This window comes from Leptonotus elevatus, chromosome 6, assembly GCF_054856555.1.
Source record: "Leptonotus elevatus isolate MCC_2025b chromosome 6, RoL_Lele_1.0, whole genome shotgun sequence".
NCBI classification, from domain to species: domain Eukaryota; kingdom Metazoa; phylum Chordata; class Actinopteri; order Syngnathiformes; family Syngnathidae; genus Leptonotus; species Leptonotus elevatus.
Genome location: NC_141244.1, coordinates 9574998 through 9598062, shown reverse-complemented (window position 1 = coordinate 9598062; position 23065 = coordinate 9574998). Strand labels below are relative to the sequence as shown.

The 23065-nt window shown below is 39.0% G+C and overlaps 2 protein-coding genes across 5 annotated transcripts; one reads left to right on the top strand and one right to left on the bottom strand.

The window, feature by feature from the left end:
- Window positions 1–135: 135 nt before the first annotated feature.
- Window positions 136–17799, bottom strand: zdhhc3a (zDHHC palmitoyltransferase 3a). 4 transcript variants are annotated; one of them, XM_086078327.1, is made up of 8 exons: window positions 17616–17799; window positions 16542–16950; window positions 15654–15778; window positions 15222–15318; window positions 14980–15061; window positions 12743–12873; window positions 1924–2148; window positions 136–928 (listed from the first exon to the last, which is right to left on the bottom strand). In XM_086078327.1, the coding sequence occupies exons 2-7, from the start codon at window positions 16875–16877 to the stop codon at window positions 1942–1944; spliced, it is 978 nt and encodes a 325-aa protein (XP_085934453.1). In that variant the 5' UTR covers window positions 16878–16950; window positions 17616–17799; the 3' UTR covers window positions 136–928; window positions 1924–1941. The 4 variants fall into 4 exon arrangements, with proteins under 4 accessions (XP_085934453.1, XP_085934452.1, XP_085934455.1 ...); XM_086078326.1 differs by having other exon boundaries at window positions 136–2148; XM_086078329.1 differs by lacking the exon at window positions 12743–12873.
- A 3521-nt stretch (window positions 17800–21320) lies between these two features.
- Window positions 21321–22713, top strand: mc2r (melanocortin 2 receptor). The gene is made up of 2 exons (XM_086078511.1): window positions 21321–21673; window positions 22127–22713. Exons 1-2 carry the CDS (start codon window positions 21321–21323, stop codon window positions 22662–22664), a joined length of 891 nt encoding a protein of 296 aa, XP_085934637.1. The 3' UTR covers window positions 22665–22713.
- Window positions 22714–23065: the final 352 nt, after the last annotated feature.

Genomic DNA, 23065 nt, shown 5'->3' with positions numbered 1-23065 from the left:
TTTAGAAAACCATGTAAAATGAATGACTTGGTGACTTGTAGCTGGGTGTAAACCCCCCCCCCCCCCCACCAATAGAAAACTTGTGAAACTTTGACATGTATGACAATGCACACTTAAAAAAATAACGGTTTCAAATGATCTCAAGACAAAATTAAGGTGTATTTAATAAACATTTTCAACAATCCAATAATTTTTAACAGAAAAATGAAATTCAACACAGTAATCACATCAACCTGATTTCCAGCACCCGTTTGAGTTAAAAGCCCTCATATTGACACACAACATACTTAAGGTTAAACATAAAACAAAACGTTTCACACACGGCAGGAAAGATAAGGCACAGTGGTAACGACAGAAGTGGATACAATGTGCTCAGACTAGTAGTGCTACTGTTGGCCATTTTTTAAAGCAAACTGGTAGTAGTGGACAGAAACCACAGTAACTCCCTTCACTTCTATTCACAAATTCTTGAAAATATCATTTACTTTGGAATAGGCAGTATAGTAGTCTCGTTTGCAAAGATAGTAGTTTAGAAATATCCACAATGGCAGACAAACTGTTGCGTGTTGGCAGTGACTTTTAACTTTTAAAGAACATTTTATTTATATTATATATATTGGAAAACCGCTGTTTATATCAAACTGTTTTCACTTTTACATGACAATCTTTTAGTAAAAAAGAAAGAAAAAAAAGGCAAACAAATTGAAAAACTGGTGATGGCATTATCTTCCCGTATAAACACTGAAAAATGTGTATTTTCTAAAAAAACCAAAAAAAACCCGTTAGGTCCCATTCAATCATAAATTTCAGAAACACAAGGCTGCAACTCAAGAAAACAAGCTTGACATGACTTCTCCAGTGACGGCGGAATCTTTGGTGTTTTAGCAGCCTCCATGTGAAGGAGAATCATTTTGATGGTATTTTTTGTCTGCGGAAAACATGTAAAGAAACAAAAACTGTAGTTTGTATGTGACAGTAGGCTAGAGGTTCCATTTAACTCATTCACTGCCATTGACGGTTATAGACGTCAAAAATTCTTTTGAACTATTTCTATTAGTTTAACATTTCCCCCCCACTTTTGTTAAGAGTATGAAAACCTATATTTTTTTATTGTACATTTAGAACAGATATAAAATTTGTGATTAATTGCGAGTTAACTCGTAAAGTCATGCAATTAATTATGATTTTAATCGCCCGATGCTCCTAATTTTTTATTGTAATTAATCACGACTTCAATAGTTAACTCATGATTAATCATAAATGTGATATCTGTTTTAAATGTAAAAAAAATCTCTCTCTAGGTTTTCATACTCTTAACAAAAGTGGATTTTTTTTTAAACTAATAGAAATAGTTCAAATGGATTTTTGACGTCAATAGCCGTCAATGGCAGTGAATGAGTTAAATGGAACCTCTAGCCTATTAAAAATTAAATTAACATGGAGACTGAAGCTGCAATAGAACATCTGAGTTGAAAGTTAATCCCCACATTTTCAGGCAAATTATCCGCCGTTAATTGCAACAAAGTATTGCTGTGCCAAGGAACCATTGTTGAAGTGGTTTGAGATTAATTCAAAGTATTGTGCTTTGTGGCTTCTAGTGGCAGCATTCAACTTTTTAGTGGGTATCAATTACACACAAGATTTTCGCTTTCCGCAGCAGGGGTTTGAGAACTCTGCACTTGATCCAAGGCAGCTTTGCCAATGACTGCATTCTCACGATTTCATGCCCGTGTACGTTTGGGATGATTTTAAATATGTCATTTTGGAATGTTAATTAAAGTGGTCCGTATTTTTGCTTTAAATTTGGAAATATCTGACATCGAGACATACAGGGGAGCCATGTTCGATATGAGCTAAAACACAAGCATATCATCGAATAGGATTTTCAGTATTGTACGAAATGAAATGCAGCCCAAGGCATACGGCTGTTCGCAGACGGTCCTAGTTGAGCGGGATCTCGATGACGTCCTCCTCGATGATGTCCCCCTGCGGGAGTCTGTTGAGCTCTGCGGGTCTCTTCTTGCAGCTCATCCCAGAGAAGGGACTGCACCAGGTGAGGGAGAAGGGCCCACCGAACGCCGCCTTCATGGCCTCCCAGCACGGCGCCTTCTCCCACTTGCCCATCTCCCCCTTCAAGCGTTCGATGCCCTGCAGAGGACAGAGGTAAGGGCCGAGGTGAAGTTTGGAGGGTTGCCATTCATTCTAGCAATGGGACTCGATTGTGATCGTGGTTTGCTCTTTTTGGGTTATGGAGACACAAAAAGCAGATTAGTTCTTAATACAATACTCATTTAAGTTTTGTGTTCATTCGATGGATCAATCGAACACATTTTACAACAGTGGTGAGTGTTGTATTAAGAATTTTGATGCCTTTCCTTTCATGGAAACATGCCCAAGATGACTGAAATGATCATGCACCCAGTCGAAGAAATACAAATAAGAAACAATAATGCCAGAAGCAAATTCATCTGTGACAAGCGTATTAAAACTGTACATTCCAATTGCACAATGTCTGTCTTTCAATGTTTAAGTGTGACGTGCATGCTAAGGATGTACCGCACGCACGGTGAGAGAGCGACAGTGAACTTTGTCGCAGCCTTACCTCCGTCACCATAAAGTGATGTCTGCTTCAGAGAGCTTCGGTTATCAAAGTAAATGCATGAGCGTGGAGAGAACATTGGAGGGAGGGAAGGCGGTGCATATTAACACACAATCATGGGAACAGAATGAAAGACAGGGACACAGAAAAAAAAAAACTGGAACTGGAACGTTAAAGCGGAGCAAAAATAATAACCAGGGGCACGATTGATTAGAAACAATTATTGAATGTTAAAAAGAAGAAGAAAAAAAAAAAGAGTCTGGAAATAACTTTTGCGTTGCAACTGAGAAGAGTTTATTCCCTGCACGTGCTGAAATTACTTGAGGATGTTTAACAATGAAATGTCCCCAAAACAAAATTGAGACTCAACGTTTTCAGCAATAATTCAACATCACATCAGCTGTGCTGGACAATCTATACTAACGTAGCCGTCGTCGATATCATGCCTTCACTCACTATCACATACACATGATTGAGGGTAAACAGAACAAAGGAAGAAAGCACTCTTCTGAAAAGATAATTACAGTCTTCAGTAAATTGAAATGTTTTCATGTGTTACTACCCAAGTCATGCATTAAGTGTGCAAAGGAGGTTCCGCCTTTGCCCGCTTGTTACACTCAACAACAAAAACACTTGTTTTTGCTCTCGTTTTTTTTTTTTTACGAGATGAACTCAAAGATCTGAAACTTTTCTCTCAAATATTGTTTACAAACCAGTCTAAATCTCATAGTGAGCACTTCTCCTTTGCCGAAATAATCCATCCCACATCGCAGGTGTGCCATATGAAGATGATGATTAGTGCACAGGTGTGCCTCAGGCCCCGTCCACACGAAAGTTTCAATGTATCCTCACAAGTTTCTTACCGTTTGTCCACACGACGGCGCGGTTTCGGAGTTTGAAACGGATCACTTTTGAAACCGGGCTCCAAAGTGGAAAGATTTAAAAATGCGCCCCGTACGCGTCCGTCTGGACACCTTATGCAGGATACTCCTCCAGTGATGACGTAATGGTCGCAGCTCGATGACGACGCGTTGTCGTAGTTTGATGACGTATGCGGAAATTCTGTCAACAACTATGGCGGAGAGCCGTGTCATAGTCGTTTTGCAGCAAAATATTTCGCTTCTTTATTCCCACGTTCAACAAGCGGCGGTGTACTTGAATCACCCGCCATTGTCACTTCCGTGTTCGTCTTTTTCATGTTGTTTCGATACATGCAAAGCCATGTTTGTTCTGTAGATTGCAATAAAGTAAGAGGGAAAAAAAAAAGTTTGACTTCTTCGCAGATTTTTCTACCTCTTCCGTTAACTCCCTGTGGCTGCGCTACAGCGCCACTCCAGACTTGGCATATACATTACAGACGTTCTTTTGGACACACGCAAGTCTTGAAATGTTTCTGTGTGTACGAGATTTGTTTGAGGAACGAAGCCGGCTTTGCTTCCGTGTGGACGGGGCCTTAGACTGCCCACAATAAAAAGCCACACTGAAAGGTGCAGTTTTGTTTTTGACAAAGGAGAAGTGCTCACTAACACAGCTTTCGACTGATTTGTGAACATTTGAGAGAAACTGTGTATGTGGAAGAAGTTTAAGATTTTTGAGTTCATCTCATAACAAAATGGGAGTAAAAACAAAATAATTGCATTTATATTTTTGTTGAGTAACAAAACTGCTCAACTGATTTCCAGGAAACCTTTGTTGAGGGTTGGGGCACGGGACAAGGGGCAAACCGTAACCTAATCCTAAACCTAATCCTAATTTAGATGATCTGGTGAAATTTGAATTGACAGATAAGATCACAAATATATTCAATTCATACTGTGATCAAATATTGTTATCTGCATTACAAAATTTCATGGAAAACCACCCGTCAGTTTGTTCCTATGTTCAAATGAATGAATGATTTGGATCAACAATTATCGGTATCCATTTTTAATAACGTCATCCTATGGTCATTCTGAAGCTCAAATATAACTTGACTGCCACATGACCAAGTTTAACTGGGCACAGGCAAACGCAGGCAAAACCGTAACCTCCTCTGCTTGTGGTGGTAAGAATCGTAATAAACATTTTCGAGCCCTTCCTGACATGTCAGCTGTATTTATACAATAGGGTGGATCCATGTCAAATCACCCAGTGTGTTTAACTAAGCAGATTTAGATTTTAATCAAACTTGGTGTAATTGTTGATAGTGATGGCAAAACAATAAATCTGAAATTTTAGGTCAATCGGATTAGCAGTTTGAGAGCTATAATCTGCCAAATTTGGACTTTTTTGGCAAAGGGTTAATTGTTTGAACTTTTGTTTTATGTTTGGTAAAACAAAAAATTCAGAGACTTTCAATGCAGATTTGGAATCTTTGACTCGACAGTTCCTGAGATATAAGGGTTCAAAGGAAGGCAGCCACGGCATTTTTTGCCAAATGCGTCCAAATTTGGCGAGCTGTATCGCCCAAACCGCGGCTCTGATTGACCTAAATTTAGAGATTTTGTGTTGTGCCATGACTACCAACAAGTACATTCAGTTTCATTAAAATCTAAATATGCTTGGTTAAAACGACCCAATAGGGGATGTTTGACTTGTGTAACAAAAAGCTGTCCAATCAGGTTGTACCTTTTACTGGGCAGCCTTCGGTCTGATGATCAAAACATAGAACGGATTAATAGGAATGATAAAAATGAACCAATTCAAGAACCATAAGTGCTTTGATCAAGGCCAGAGTACCCAATTACAAGCGTGAAACCAGTCAAAGTGTGTACAATTGAGGTGTTGAAAGCATTGGAATAGAAGAAAAGCACAACAAATAAGTCCACTTAACATCCTTCCACTGCACAATAAGCAGAGAAAAGTCACACGCAATTCAAAATGACAAGTCCTCTCACAATAGTGAAAACTTCTATAAGTAGCATGCACATACAGTACACGAGTGTGGTGGGGAACTTGAGCCTGACATAAGTGCATGTATTCGTTTAGAGATACGCTTTAATCTTCAAATTTCGACTAGCGGAAGCGAGCTCACTTCGCTTCTGAACATAGCAGAGCAATTTGGAATGGTCACAGTTAAACACGCTAGCAAATTTGGTTCCAGTCTACAGTTAATAAATAGAATCCCTTGTGTAACCGGCCAATGGCAGCTTTGTTGTGCAAATGTCACACAAAAATTGGAATGTTTCACGCTTATGCAACTGCACACGTTACAAAAATGCCACTTTTTTAGTATTCATTCCAGATTTTTATTTTTATTTTTATAAACAGCTACTTAGGGTGCAATACACCATTTGAAATATTTGTTCGGAATCAAATCTGTGAATTTACTTAGATCAAGCTGCGTGTTCAGAAATAAAATACAAATTAAATCTCCGACTCATCACAGTGTTAAATAAGGTTCACAAATGAACAGTGTTTGCAGGTAAAACGTAAACAAGTATTAAGGATGAAGTAAGCACATTAAGCAGATGTGAAGCTGTCCGCAGTCACTAACGACTGTCACAGCCGCTTGAAGACGCATTCTTCCCTTTCACACCACATATTGGTATGTCTCAGCCTTCCCATGGTCAGGGGTGGAGAACGGGCTAAACCAGAGTAAGGAGAAAGGGTGTCCAAACACCGCCCTCAAGTTCATCCACTTAGTTTTTTTAGCCCATCTTCTCTCTTCCTTTTTCAACTGCTCTATGCCCTAAAAACAAAAGATAACCAAACTTCAGTTGGTGTGTTCTCCCGTCAGCAATCACAAAGTGTTCATTTGAAATTGTGATAGCTTTCTTCACAATTGCAGCCAATGATCAAGTGATTGGTTTCAGTAAAACCTAAAAAAAAAACCACACACTCACAGACCAATGACTGATTGGTCAAAAATCACAATTAAAGAGTGTGTGGATGGAAAACATTACATCAGTATGGTGAGATTATCATTATTAGGAAGGCTCTTGCTATAAACAGAAATGATACCTGAGAGATTCGATGATGATGCTTGGGAAAATGCTGACACGATGCCGGGGAAAAATGTTGACAACTCTAATGAGATGACCTTTGCAAGGTATGAAAGAACTTTTTTTTTCTTTGAGGAGCAGTTTTGATACTCAAAGGCTAACATCACTGACACTTCAAACAAAACACCACTTAACTCATTCACTCCCAGCCATTTTCACCGAAGCAATCCCCTTCACTCCCGGCTGTTTTACTGGATTTTGACTGATTTTGCAAGGCCCACAGAATGTTGTGATCTATTTCCATAAAACATGGAACCTACCAAAAGAAAGATTAGAATCTCTTCTTTCATCAGGAAAGTATATTTCTATATATTTCCGTTTTGCAGCAATTAGCATTAGAATATATAAACTAAGTTTCATCATTATTCACAAACCTATTTAGAAATGTGAGTATTTTTTCCCAACATGACCCCTGGTTGATCTCTTTTGCTCTGCTGCCACCTATTGGCCGTTTGTGTAATAACTACAATTTCTTCAACCGTTCTTTGCAGTTGAGAGGCTGCATCAAGGCTTTCTATGTGCTCTAGCACAAAAAAACCCAACATAAAAACGTAAAAATAGGTCTTTGGGACACCTAAAACATTTGAAATGGTAACAAATCAACACAAAAACTGTATTTACAAAATATATATTGTATTTGTCCACGCTACTTTATGGTATTCAGAATAATACTGCATGTATGAAATTAGAATAAAGCAGATTAATCCATCAACTGCAGGGAGCTACCATTTTGGACAATATTGTCTGCTGCCAACTGAAATTTTTGTCAAAACAAAAATTTGACTACGAATGTTGCAACTTTGTGATATATTTAGGCCGACTTCATTTTGTCAGACATGTCCTATTTTGGTGATTTCTTGATTTAACATGTCTGGAGGTAATCAGGCTCTGGCTGTGGTCAGTGAAAATGAAATGAAAAATGTGATTAGCCACTGATTTAACAAGACGGGCAAGTACTTTTCCACACAGGGTAAGATAGCTTTGAATAGAGATCCGCACGTTGACGTCGTGCATCCCAAAATGGGCGTCAGCGCAGCCATTTTGGCAGTATAGAAAACACGTCAACGCCACACTTTAACAATGATTGACAGCTGTTTGCTGCCACAACGCGAAAAGGCAGAAGAAAAAGGATCGAACATTCTCCAGGCTACCAAAAGAGGAACCAATGCATAGCCAATGGATCACAGCAGCCATAAAAAGGGTCAACAACAAAAGGGAGGATTTGTTGTGTAGATGTAGCTCGATTGTAATAGTTATCAAATGAAGGCGAAAGACGTGATCGGGCACTTTGTACAAGGTGGCGGAATAAGCAGATGCTAAATTGTCTGAGGGTAGCCTCCTATTACACGCAAAATGTGGGGGAAATAATCTGTTTAGGGAATAGTTACGTGACATGCAGATCTCTATGTTTTTCTGATTGAAATATGAAAATTCACCAAAATGTAACTTCATGAGGTTTTCGCCTGACACCAATATGATATTTGAATAAAATATAACACGTAATCATGTATATTGTATGCCATTTTTTATAAGCATGGTTCCTCCCAGTTGTAACTTTGAGTCTTCCACCATTAAATACAGCTGTTGAAAATCACAAGTCACAACAGCCAGAAGGCACTTCTGTTTCTCGTGTCTTCAGTTGGTCCTCAGTCCGTGTATTTTTTCGAGGCTTCGTGTTTTTAAAGCGAGACGAGAGACGGTAGTGCGCACCTCCAGTTATTTTCATTGTTTAGCTGCAGGTTTTTTGCTCACTTAAGGTTAGGGATGGGAATCGAAAACCGGTTCTTGTTGAGAAGCGGCTCCCAGTGTTTCAATTCCTTGGCATCGTTTGCCGTTTTTTGCTAACGATTGCCTTTTGGTTCCGTGTGGGACGATGACGTCACCACGTGCGCGCCGAGCCACAAACATGGCGCCGCGCTCGAAAGTTTGTTGACATCTTCCAAGAAAAGCTAACAACTGGCCAACTTGGAATGTTTGCAAATTGGATATTTCGTGTAAGGGAGGAAACACTACCACTATGCAAGAGCATTTGAACACACAGCATGCGATGACTGTCTGTCGTGTTTGTGAGCCCTCCGGAGTCCCGGTGGGATCAACAAAGCAGCAACGCCGACTAGCAATGCAAGCGTTCTCTCCTATCAACGCTCCAGGTACGGGTAGTAATATATGAGCGCCAGTTTGCCTTTATGTGAAATGTGCCGTAATGTTAAAGCCCGTATCTCTCTAAATGGCGCCGGCTTGCGAGTGTTGTGTTTTTTTCCATCAGGGTTCATTCAAGGTTGCAAAACGTGCAAAGATGTACAGAACGAACCAAGACTTATAAGCAACACTCGCTACTTCCACACGACCACACTGACTCCGCTCACGGGAGTCACACACGCGTCTATTTTCACTGAGATGGGGAGGAGGAGTTTTTGAGTGCTCAGAGTTCATCTTAAGTGTTGAAATGTTAATGGAGTTGGACATTTTTGTCACAAAATAATCTAGGTTGTATTTTGTACATTTCTACAGAAGATTATTTAAAAAAATGTAGTTGTGTTTATTGTCAAATCTCTTTTCTTTTTCTTTTTTTGGGGACCCCATGGCACCCCATTGAGTCCTAGAATGTGGACCTTAAAACTTCACTGTTGGGCTTGTAAGGTCATCTTACTTTTAAACATGTCTCTTGTTTACAGATACAACTAAGAATCCCTACTTAAGGTACTATCTATCATGTTTATTTAAAATGTATTTTGACTTGTCACTTTTTTACATGTGATTGCCACCTCTGGCCTAAAGCATAACTGCAGCCTGTGTCAAAATCGTGCAATGTGTGCGTGCGAGTACGTACGCTCGAATAAATTGTTCATTTTTTCAGTTTTCTTAGTTTAGGCTGTGCTCTTGTTTTTTTTTGTTTACATCCCAATTGTCTCATCCACTAGCTAAAAAATTGCATGCCCGCGAGGATGAGCCCAACGTCACCCTACACCCCTCCTCAATCCCAAGAAACTGTCCACACTGAAGGGAAGATACAAGCTGATAGATGCAGTCACAGTTAAAAAGTCAGGGCTCTTTGTACTCATCTGGGCTTTGGTGGAGTATACATGATACATAAAACCCTTTAACAATATCATTTTAAACTCCACAATGCACATGGTACACTTTTACTAATGTAACACATATTCTATATGTTGTTTAAAAGTCAAATAAATTGTGCCCAATGGAGAAAAAAAGTTAATTACCGAAGGATGTGAAAATAACATATTTTTGAGCCGTGATATTTTTGCTGAAGGTTATCATACAGCCATGCCTACAAAACACATCTCAATTGGGAGGTAGAACGATGTGTCCAAAGAAGAAGAGCGCGAGATTCACAATTAACCAGTTTGTCATCATGTAAAAAGAAGAGACTGGATGATTGTTGTGAAGGGCATCACAAGGCACCATCCTATTATATAAAGATTACTATCAACTCCTTAGTTGCTATGGGTATAAATATGAAAGAAAATCTATATATAAGTGCACAAAAAATTGGGCTACTGACATTTTTCGGCCGCTCCACTTTTTTTTTTACACTTATTTGTGAAAAAGGGCAACCGTGATCTTTCATGCTCATTTGCTACTGAATTTGGTTGGATTTTGTTGCTATTAGCTAACCGGTGGCACAGGTCATTTTGTTTTTTGTACAAAGGAGATTTGCATTGAACTCTTGAGGTTAAGGTGGAGCTCAAAGGCATAAACAATTCCTTTATAGGCTTTTTATTTATACTTTTAGAGCAAATGAAATGATTGCCATTATATTAATAAATGATCAAATAAAAGGTAAATAAATGATTTAACAGTCTACTGTCCTGAACTTCTTGTAGTTGGTTCATATTTACTATGTTCTTTACAATAATGAGAGTCACAGTTGACGACTATTACCGGCGTTTTTTCCTCCTCGTGGAATAAAGTACAGACATACATCAACAAAATTGTTGATACTCCTCTGTTAATAAAATAAAACACCACAACGGTCACTGAAATCACTTGAAACTAACAAAAGTAACAATAAATAAAAATGAAAGAAAATTATTCAAAATCAGACATTACTTTTAAATTAATCAACAGAATTAATAAAACAACAACCAAAAACAAAACAAACAGGCTTGGACAAAAATGATGGTACCCATAACTTACCTTGTCCAGTCTCACTTTTTTTTTAATGATTTAATATCAGCAGTGGTGTCCTCTTTGGCCATCTCAAATGAAGTCCACTTGGGTTCAACCACTGGTGCGATCTGACACTGATGTACCTTGGCCTTGGAGCTCACCTTTCATTTCTTTGGAGGTTGTTCTGGGCCCTTTGGATCGCATCTGTACTATTGGTCTCTTCCATTTCTCATCAATATCCCTCTTGCGGCCACATCCAGGGAGGTTGGCTATAGTCCCGTGTATTTTCAACTTCTGAAACTTCTCAATATGTGCCACTAGTGTCACAGGAACATCGGGGCTGCTTGGAAATGGTCTTACAGCCTTCACCTTTAATATGCTTGTCTATAATGCTCTTCTGAGACAACTCTCTCATTCGCTTTCTGTCATCCATGTTCAGTGTGGTACACATCATACCAGCAAAAAAGCAAAGAGACTATATGTCACCCTTTAAATAGGCAGACTGACTGAGTATGAGTTTGAAGACACCTGTGATGCAAATTAAAGGACACAGCTGAGGTAGACATGTCCCTCTGGTCAAATTTATTTTATAGGAGGTACCATCAATTTTGTCCAAGCCTCGCTTTCTTTCTTTAACAATTATGTTGGTGTTAAACGACAATTCAGAAAGTAAATAATGATTTGGTTGAGACGTGCGGTTTGGTTGCGTGTGTTATAGGGGGGTTTTCTCGTGAGTTGTTGTTGAGGGTGACATCCCAACCAACATTTGCTGGCGGCGTTCTTGCAAGACGTTACAATACATTTTGCTTGCTTGCTCTTCAAATGCACCCTTTTGTTTGTTCTGAAGTTGGCTTGTTTCATGCACATATATACAGTATTTTTGTTCTTCCAAAAGAAAAACAACATTAGGTTAGCCCATCAATTTTGTGTTGAATAGCATGCTTTAAAACGGCTACAGTAGATTCTCAAAAATAAAGGTCTTGTAAAAAATGAATATACTGATTATTAATAGCCCTTTGAGTAACTCATAGATGCGGCAATTAAAGGGGGTTTCAATGTTTTATTTAGTTTAACCACTGTCCACTCACCATATAAAGATGTTGGGGTAGTTTTGTTTAAAATAAATAAATACATTTTATATATATATATATATATATATTTTTTTTTCCTTCTTAATAAAATGCCGAGCTATCGGATCGGGACTCGGAATCCGCCCATCTCAAAATGAGATGACTCTGACTCGGTCCAAAAACGCGTGATCAGGACATCCCTACTTCAGTTTAAAATGGAAAATTGTATATACCCATTCCTCTCCTGAAAAATGGAGCCATCGACTTGAGATGTGCTCAGTGTTTGTTCAAGTAGATGTGAATTATCATTGCTAAACGGGCAACTTTTGTCATACACAAAGTACAAAAAACAAGCGAGTGCTTTCATTACAGAACAGCCATTCTTGAATGTAGAATAGAAGTTCTCTTTCAGAAAATATATTCACATCAATGACAGTGTGATATGGGGTTTTAAAAAGAAAGGACTTCAGAAACCACCAAAAGAAAAAAGATTCTTACAATCAACTACTACAGATAAATAGTTGTTCTCTGTAACAATTTGGCTAAAAATATCTTTACAATAACCATTTTATTTGACCATTTATGACTGAAACTTCCAATTAGTAAATGAACACCTTAGCTGTCCACGATTGGTAGCCTCTGGCCAATAGTTTTCCGACTGGATTCGGGTTTGAATTTCCTGCCTTCTGTCTACGGATCTGACGTCATGTGCGCATTGTGTACGTGGAGAAGGGTGTGTGCAGTTTCAATTTTCGTCAACAGGTAGCAGTAGCGATTCCAAATTCAATTTTTTACATATTAAGGCTCTCGGTATGGGGTTGGGGATTGCCTTGGTGGTGAATTGGTCAACAGGTCAAGCAGCAGAGAGAAATGACAATCAGCTAGCAATTAGGGAGAGAGATGTAGCAAAGGGAGGGAGGAAGGGTAAAGGACTACTTGTAACTAAATGGGTTACTTACAGTCTCATCAGTACAGATGGAGTGGACTTGGGTACCGAACATCACAGAGGTGAAGATGAGGAAGAGGAGGCCCTCAAAGCACAGGAGTATGAGGAGGATGACTGTTGCTGGTGGAGAGAAGGAACTGCACTCTGGGAAATGACGATATGAAGGAAGAAAAGCACGAGGGACAAGAAGAGGCTCATATGAGGTTCTACTACACTCTACGATGATCTCTCAGTTAGGGGATCTTCGACAGACGTTTTAGTTTCACAACCAGCTATATTTGCTTCAGGATGACCAATTCAAACCAACAACAACAACAAAAGCAGGTTCATACCACACATGGTAATTTGGTTAAAAAGTACATACAAAAGGGGAAAAACAATTACAGATGATTAAAAAATGCTATTTGTCCATGCTGTGAAATGTACTTTCAGATGCAGTACAAACAGCACATTGGTGTTATCTACCATCAAGATGGGCTAATTCTACGGGCAATGGACTTGGAAATGTGAAATCTTTCTGTTCCATTTTAAATATATGGATAAAAATAAAGAAAACTGGTAATTGAGAAGATGATGAAATTTAATCTTTGGGGATGAAGTAGGTTTTTGTGACAAATTTGACTTCCTTCACAAACAATATTATGATTTCCTGAATTCTTTATCAAATGTATTTTGGTTATGACTCAGGTGGTACATTTAAATCTCTCATAGGTCAGTGACTCTGACCAAAGAATATCTGTACAATGTGTCAAAAAACTAACAAACCTTGAAACAAGGCGTTAAAATTCGGGTGATGTTCTGTACCATGTCACGTTTGTTATGTGCTATAGTGGACATTAAAAGTCTACACACCCCTGTTTAAATGCCAGGTTTATGTGATGGGAAAAATGAGAGCAAGACAAATTAAAAATTCCACTTTTAATGTGAATTATAATCTATAGAATTTCATTGGAAAACAAACTCATTCATTGCAGGAAAAATAAAAACGCAAAAATATGCACAACCTAACACTAAAACTTTGCTGTATATTACGTTAAATTAATGGCAGATTTTTTGGGGAAATCATTTATTAATCTTTTCTCTTTAAATCACAAAAACCTGCCATTTGAACATGAGTGTGTAAACTTTTTATATATCCATTATAGATGGCAAGATGCAAGGGTTCTCTTAACATATCGAAAAACATCGAAGGTAAGCGAAATAATTTTATATATATATATATATATATTTTTTTTTTTGTTGTTGTTGAAAAAGCAATACTGTGCCTCAACCAAACAATTAACCCTTGTTAGAGCATGATGGGGGCAGCACATGATGGGGGCAGCACAATGCATGTTTTGGGCATTTTATCTTGATCTGGAACATCACCATTAGTCAAAGAAGAGCAAATTATGGATATAGAGCATTCCAAATCATTTTTCACACAAAACCTTGCGCTACTTGTTAAAAACCTGAGGAAGTTTCTTGTACAGCACAGCTGAGAAGAGTATACATTCAAATATAGAAATGACTATCAGTATAAAATTACGCCTAGAATGTCCCAGCCAAAACCAAGGCATGCATCCAATTGTTAATTTATAGAATGTCCAAATGGATCCAGATCAGTGGGCCACCCGATACTCAGAGTAAAATGCCAGTGTTTCCCAGATTTGAAATCTACTTGGGTGGGTGGACTCCGGTGGGGGGATGGGAGGGGGGTTGGACAGGACGTGGGTCTCAGTCTAGTTACTACGTCTCCTCTAGCCTCACGATCCACAAGTGAGTGACGGCGAAGTAACGTTACATCACGGTATATCCTGTCGCAACACGTTTTTTTTCTCTTTTTAAATATATTTTTAATAGATTTTCTGGAAAACTTCTTGGGTGATGGCCAATTTATTTGTGGGAAACACTGAATGCTTAAAGTTATTTTATTGAGGCACCATCATTGATTTTGTTTAGGTCAATTTTATGGCAAATACATTTCAAAAACACTATCCATGGAGGATAGGGAATGCGCCAGGCCGCTAATTTGGAAGATCCAGAAATAACTGATGCCCATTCAATTCAAAAGCCTTTTTTCTTTTCTTTTTTTTTTTAAACCTAAATATTCTTGGAGAAGCAGGGATAGATATCCTGCCAATCAACCAATGTTTTCCACCAAAAAACGGGGGTTGGCTCATTTTATATATCCAGTATACAGTGTTAGGTTGTAATGCAAAAACCAAAACACCTTCCTGTGAATATACACTAGACACAAAATATACTTACTTGTCCAATCATCTTCAAAGCAGTAGAGAAAATGGAAAACCACCATGAATAGAGCGTGGAGAGACACAAGAGCAATGTACATCTGAATAAAAAGAAAATGAGATTTAAGGAGTTAAATTGAATCTAAAACAACAAAATGTGCCATATATACTATAAAATATCACATAATTGCAGAGGGAAAGGATCGGGAATGTCAAATTAGAAAACACCACAAAAGTGACACATCATCAGAGTCAACTTACAGTGAACAGCACAAAGTACTTTTGATTGTTCTCCCCAACACAATTATTGACCCAGGGGCAGTGGTGGTCCATCTTCCGTATGCAGCGTTTGCAAACACTAGGAGAGTCCGTCAGAGATGTCCGTGAGAAAGGACCTCAATAAACACTTGCAATTATGTTTTTCCACAAAACGTTAACTTTGATACTGGTTTTGACTTCACAGTTAAGTGCTTAAACTTGATCTGCAATGTACTATATATAGCATCTTGATGTTGGTGTGCGTTGTCCTAAAACATCTACGATGAATATAGTAATCTTATAGGAAACACTGACTTGAAAATTATGCTGATTGCCATTTGCATAGAATATTTATAAAAATCAGAGAAAAACATAATTTGCATAATCATTTGGAATGTGGCATCGACTTGAGCTTGTAAATGTATTGCCCTTTACCTGCAGTGGTGTGCCCGGTCAGGCTTGATGCTACAGCACTTGGGACATTTGTAGACCACCTGTCCTGGTTTCAGCTGAAGGCTTTCGATGTATTCCTTTGTTGCATTTCCTTTGGGCACTGCCCCCTGTAAGAAACATGATACATTTTAGATTAGTCTAGATTTCAATGTGTGGGTCGTGCAGCAAAGTGTTACTACAAGTTGGGCTGTGCGATTAATCAAATGTATCTATTCATTTGAATCCATGTCAAGACTTTATTTATTTTTTAATAGCTTACCTAGTTCAAAACATGCTCCCACCTATGAGTACCACTTACACTAACAAAATGGCTCCAAACAATGTAGCTAGTTTACGTAAGTACAGCCTGTATTGCCAAATAAACATTTTGCAACTTTTTTCAACTGTTTTTTTTTAAAAAAGAGACTAGACTTTATTTCCTGTCTTTCTACATATCCATGTCTGTGACGTTCTTTTGTCCAAACACCCCAATTACCAAGAGAAACATTTTTACACTGTTTATTACCATGTTAAAGTCAGAATGTTTTAAAGGGGCGGTCTGACTCATGCAAATGAGCTACTGCTCATCCTGGAGTAAAGCATTTGTTACTCTGATGACACAGGTCGGCGCTATAATAGTGCTCATTATGTTACCAACTTATTGACAACAAGTCAGTATAGAAACCATTTTTCTGGTGCAACTTGACTCTGCCGTATACCATGATATATAGTGGAATCAATCATTGTAAAGGTACTTAGAGCCACCTGCAGTAGTAACACCTGGTGATTAACTAAGGCATGACATCTACAACTACCTATAACTTGGTCCATTATTCAAGAAAATAACAATTTTGACATAATACAATTCAAGCAGCCGAGTAAGTCACTTACAGGATCAGTGCACATGGCCCTGAGGTGCGAGGCGAGGGCAAGAAAGGCCAGAGCATTGAACAGAGACCCGTTGATAATGCTGTATGTCAGATTCTTTGAGGGTAGAAGCATAACAAACAGCACCACAAAGTCCGCATACAAAACCAGCAGCCACGTGATGAGAGCGCAAATGATGCCACAGGCGTCCTTAATGAACCACATGGCAGAAGCAGATGAGGAAGTGATGACGTCCTTGGAGATGGGGATGCGTTGCTCCATCTGTAAGAAAGTGGTTCCTGCCCAAGCTTGTCCACGACTGTGCTCCACGTCCCTGCATCTGTGCACTGGGCTCTTCATGCTTCATCTATGCCAGAAACCTGCCGCTGCTGGTCCCTCTGCACCTTTTGGCTCCAGTAATGGTCAACACATGCTGGGTAGGAGCAAGAGGGTCACAACGAAACTCATGTGTTAGAGTTTTTTTCTGGATGAATACAGGATAACATTTTTACAGTGTGTGACACCATCTTCACATTTTAACAGGTCTCAACCATTGCAGTGTGTGATCTCAGCAAATTGTGCATGATCCTCAGTGTGCTTTACGTAAACTGTTTTTTTGTTATGTTTTTTGCCTTTTGTGGCTTGTTCAAAACAAAGTAACAGCTTCAACTGATGTTAAGGGAACGTGTGAACTGAAAAAGAAAAAGGTGTCCCAATATAATGTACAGATAGCATACTAGTTTACAAAAGTAAACACACGCATCTCTGGGCCTCCCGACACTTGCAGTTCAAATGTATGAGGTCATGATAAGGCGAAACCCCAATTGCAGTTGACGTCACGTCAAGTACACTAAACATCTCATAAGGTTAGGGTTAACGTTTAAAAAAAAAAAATCTTAGAATTGATTGATTTATAGCTGTGTGATTTCCAGTCGCATTCAAAGAGTCAAGTTACACATGCCAACAACTGGATTCTCAGGGATGATAGTGGCAGAAGGACACCTTATACCAGAACATCAAAATAACGGAATTCGAATAATCACCTACGGGTTGACGTTTTTAACTTAGCTGCTAACGCTAACGATCGAGAGTACTTACATTTTAAGTTCTCAATTTTATGGCAGTTGTGTTCGAATAACAAGTGAAGGAGGACCGGGAACATCTGCCTGCTCTCATATTACGTTGACTGATATTGTTTTACATTTTTCCATCCAAAGAGTGAATATCATTTGCGCCATTCCTCGCTTACTGCTAACACCGGAAAACTGGCAATTTTCGATATCTTCTTCTTTGGCGTTAAATGCTTCTTCTTCGTTAACATTTTCTGCACCGTAGACGATACTTTACGTATTACTGCCCCCCTCAGATATTACGCGTCAATTACAATACAGCTCTGAATCTATTTAACTGGTGATTCTCATTATTCGGTCCTAAAAACAGATTTTAGGGAAAATAATTAATTACAGACAGCTTTTATATAAAATAAGATATTCCCTTTCTTATACACACTTGCATTTATTTTGTGTGGCACATTCTAGGAAAACATGCTTTAAAGTTACACTCACAGCCCATTAGAATGTTTTCGCACAAAAAGGAGTAAGTTACTGTTGCTACATAGTACATGCTACATAGTCAAGAGGTTCTGGGTTAATATTTCGGCTTTGACCTTCCTGTGTGAGTACTCTGGTTTATTAGATGAGATTAGATTAGATTAGATTAGATTAGATGCAATTTTATGATGGGGGGGACGTACGTGCGTGGGTTTTCTCCGTACTCCGGTTTCCTCCCACATTCCAAAGGCATGCATGGCTGGTTAATTGAACACTCCAAATTGTCCATAGGTGTGATTGTGAGTGCGGATGGTTGTCTTGTCTCTGTGTATTTATGTATTCATTCATTTTATTAGGGATAATGTACTGAGGGGCACACTTACACAATATAATGTTCTATCAGGACTGCTTGTTCTTCCAGTCACATGCAAAAGTGTATTTTTTAATGAGTTTTACGGGGTGACTTTTAGATAAACACGTAGAAAAGGAATAAAGATAAAAACAACAAAAAAACTACTGATCTTGTGTTGCAACCTTGGTGAGGCAAGGTTGCATACATCCATCACATAAAAGAACGCCCCCGCTCAAAACACTGGTGAAATTCGGCTCGGATATGTGACAAGTCATTTCCGAAAAGGTCTTCACAGAAGACTGTTGTGAATCAAGGTAGGTTTTTACAACACTAATCTGGATGGTAATGTTACAAATATATATGATGATTTAGGATAATGCAATTTAACAAAAATTGTAATCAAGTCTAATGGACTATAACTTGTGAATGTAATAAAAAAATATACATTGGAATTCAGAAATTACAATTATAGTGGATAATTAAGATTTTGATCATGTTTTGGTTACCTGAGTTATTAGTTGGCACGACAAACCATAAACAGAGATGTCCAACTTTGAGATGTTGTGTGAGTCAATGAATACATTTCGCAGAAGGTCTTCATCCTCTCAGTGGCTCTCAGGGTGTGTTTTAATTCTGTATTGTTATTAATAGGAAACTTACAGAAAACTGATCTTTCCAAATTACTCTGAGAAAAACTAAGGCACAACTTTTGGTATCTATAGGCTATAAGCAAAGCATTATCACCACCCATTGATTGGTCTGAATGATTGAGGGAATCCTGATACCAAATCTGTCTGTATTTCTATTTCAAAGAATAATCCATCATTAAGTATTTAAACTGCAGTAGTATACGGTACATATAAAGGAGAAAAAATACAGATATGTCAGAAATCTGGTTAAAACATCTCGGTGACTGGATGCATAAATATTAACACACCTTGGTGAAAACAGAGTTACAGGATGCTCTGTGTCAATGTTGCTGCAGTGAAGTGGGACACAAGGTTATTACGATGAAATAATGATTAGAGTACCTCACTTTTTAAAAGCACCTCGTAAATGAATGAAATGAAAGGCGTGTATTCCTTTGTGCATGCACGCTTCCTGTGGATTAGATGAAGTTTCACGAGAATATTGTGGAAGCACACTCTCATCATGCTCTCTCACTCAGTGTTATTATAATAGAGCTCAGCTAAATAGGAACGAAATAGAAATCCGTTCAAAGTCCTTTTATACGCTGCCATTGCGGGTCTCATTTTTAAGTTGGAAAAAAACAATACAAAAAAACATCAGCTATACTTATGCAGCTTATTTTTCAACATGTTACGTGGCACACATTTTCACACTTTATCTTTTACACTAAATGACATCTATCAGTTTGAGTGAGTCAGAAGTAGGCTTATAATAATTTAGGGGTTTTCATTAGATTGTAGTCAATTTTTATTTTATTTGAACTTTTCTTTAAAAAAAAATCAGTGGATTTTATTTTATTTTCAGAGCAGATTTGTTTTGATTTTTTTCTTCCAAATATGTATCTTTTTTTAGTTAGTTTTACGATTGCAAGATTAAAAAAAAAGTCACAATAAGTGTTATGTAATAAAATAAACCACAAATTTGAAATGACTGTTATTTGACTGTTATGACATTTTTAGTTATTTTGTTCATTTTTGTTAACTAAAATAACCTTGGTCAGATGTATTTTAGGCTCTGAAGTGGATTTGATCCGCCATAAATCGAATAGCTACATACGGAAAACAAGGAAGCCAGTTCACCTCTAGCAACAACAAGCTGTATAAAAAAATGGATGGATGGATGGATGGATGCATAGAGGGATGGATGGACACACAGATGGATAGACGGACAGACAGATGGATGGATGGTTGGATATATAGATGGATGGATGGACGGACGGACAGACAGAAGGATGATGGATGGATGGATGGATGGATGGACAGACAGACAGACAGACGGATAAATGGATGGATGGACGGATGGACAGACAGACAAATGGATGGATGGATGGTTGGATATATAGACGGACGGATGGATGGACAGACAGACAGGCGGATGTATTTATGGATGGACACACGCACGGATGGATAGATGGACAGACGGTTGGATGGATGGACAGACAGACGGATGGATGGATGGATGGATGGACGGACGAACGGACAGACAGACAGACAAACGGACGGATGGATGGATGGTTGGATATATAGACGGACGGATGGCTGGATGGATGGATGGACACACACACAGATGGATAGACGGACAGGCGGTTGGATGGATGGATAGACAGACAGATGGATGGATGGATGGATGGACACACACGGATGGAGAGATGGACAGGCGGTTGGATGGATGGACAGACAGACAGATGGACGGATGGTTGGATATATAGACGGATGGATGGATGGATATATAGACGGACGGATGAACGGATGGACGGGCAGACGGACAGACAGACAGACAGATGGATGGATGGTTGGCTGGATAATCATCAGAAGGAAAAGCATAGTTTGTTTTAACTTGCTTGTCTTGTCTACGCTTGCTTGTCTTTCTACATGTGACAGGAGAGGACACATTCCAAAACATCCAACGTGACATCGAAACATTCACAGGGTGGAAACCATCTGGCCAAACAACAGAATTCCCATCAAAATTGCAGGACTGCAGGAAGAAGATGAGGGGGAAAGACGATATGTGACAGGAACCAAATGGGCAGAGAAGAAGATCCTGACAGTATCCGTTAGGGTTCTCTGATGTTTCACACCGCTCTTATTCTACTGCCATTCCCCGAGGAGGGTATCGATCAACTATCCTGAACTGTTACATGAGATAATATAGAGCAAATGACAAAGCATAACAACAGAAGACGAGAGTAAAGAGCGCCTGTCTTGTCTGATGATGAACACCTCAATGAACAAGTCAGACTGCCCCGAGTTGAGTGTTCCTGTCGCTGTCTTCTTCACCATCGGCGTGTTCAGTCTGATGGAGAATCTCTTGGTCGTGGTGGCCGTCATATACAACCGAAACCTCCACTCGCCAATGTACTGCTTCATGTGCAGCCTAGCGGGCTTCAACACCGTCGCCAGCCTCACTAAAACCTGTGAGAACGTCCTGCTTGTGTTTGCAGATGTGGGGCAACTGGAGAAGGAAGGGTCTTCTGAAACCAAGCTTGACGATGTGATTGACTCACTGCTCGTTATGTCCTTTGTGGGTTCCATTTTCAGCTTCCTGGCCATTGCCGTGGACCGGTATGTATGTCGATCTCGGGGTAGGCACACAGCCACAATGCTTGAAAATGTATTTTGTATTTCAACTTGGCAGCATGGGCCAATCACAGGCTAATGTTGGCAAAGCTGTTGCTTCTTTGGAAGTCGGAAGTTGCAATTATCCCGGTTGGCTTTTCCCAGTTCCGACATTGAAAGCGTTCGTCGTGAAAGCAAACAACCAAAATGTATTAGCTGGTGGATCTTAAATTTTATGAGTAGTGTACATTTTTGGCCATAACGTTGATTGAATTCCACATTGTGTTACCTTTAGGGCTTGTGACTTTGGATAGTCTTACAGTCTAATAATCTAGCTAATTAATGGCAGTAATAATTTCTATATTTGCTCATTCTGAATATTATTTTTGAATTGGTCACAATTTCTTGCAAATCAATGCATTAATTCAGTAACCTAATCATTAATGCTTGTTATTGCAGATACGTCTCTATATTCCACGCACTCAGATACCACAACATCATGACGATGCGGCGCACAGGGACCATCTTAGGTATCATCTGGACAACATGTGGCGTGTCGGCCATGTTCATGGTGACGTTCTTCGACTTCAAGTTCATCATGATCTGCTTTGTTTGCCTATTTTTGATTTCCTTCGCCGTCATCTGCTTCCTCTACGTTTATATGTTCATGCTGGCGCGTATCCATGCCAGAAAGATTGCCGCTGTCAACTCAGGTGGAGGGGAAAAATGTCGTTTGAGGTGGTGGGGTAGCAGTATGAGAGGAGCTCTAACACTTACTATCCTGTTTGGGGCATTTGTTGTGTGTTGGGCACCTTTTTTCCTCCACCTCATTATTTTGACAGTGTGCCCGAAAGACCCATATTGCGAGTGTTTCAGATCACTCTTCCAGCTTCACGTATTGTTGCTTATGAGCCACGCACTTATTGATCCTGCTATCTACGCATTCCGCAGCGCAGAGCTTAGGCTTACCTTCAGGAAGATGCTATTTTGTTCATAAGAGATCTTCATGTCTGTTTATTTTCTTTACCTGGACAAAATGAACGTATGCTCAGTGCTAAATCAAAGCCAATCCGCTTCAGGACAGGACGACAAAAAAGTCCATTTGTTAAAGAGATTTGTCAAAAAGGTCTGATTTATCAGCTAAAGTCACAAATAAGATATTTGCTGATCTACAGTTTGATTCCATCCATTTTCTACAACCAAAAACTATGAAATTTGAATATTAAATCTGCACGGAGGCATGTTAGACTGGGTGTTGGTATTATTATTATTTTTATTCATCGCTAATCAAAGCAGCTATCAGCAGCAGATATGTCAGCGTGGAAAAGGACGCAGTGGTCCATGCAACAGACAGTGTAAGCGGGTACCATCATTAAAAACAAAATGAGCTGGTGATAA

What these genes read in the sequence shown, in the direction of transcription:
- zdhhc3a (XM_086078326.1), bottom strand. Translation starts at nt 16,877, where the DNA reads ATGAAGAGCCCAGTGCACAGATGCAGGGACGTGGAGCACAGTCGTGGA. An exon ending in GGGCCATGTGCACTGATCCT is followed by an intron (nt 15,779 to 16,541) that starts GTAAGTGACTTA and finishes TGTTTCTTACAG; the next exon opens with GGGGCAGTGCCCAAAGGAAA. An exon ending in GACCGGGCACACCACTGCAG is followed by an intron (nt 15,319 to 15,653) that starts GTAAAGGGCAAT and finishes GGACTCTCCTAG; the next exon opens with TGTTTGCAAACGCTGCATAC.
- mc2r (XM_086078511.1), top strand. Translation starts at nt 21,321, where the DNA reads ATGATGAACACCTCAATGAACAAGTCAGACTGCCCCGAGTTGAGTGTT. An exon ending in CTGGCCATTGCCGTGGACCG is followed by an intron (nt 21,674 to 22,126) that starts GTATGTATGTCG and finishes TTGTTATTGCAG; the next exon opens with ATACGTCTCTATATTCCACG.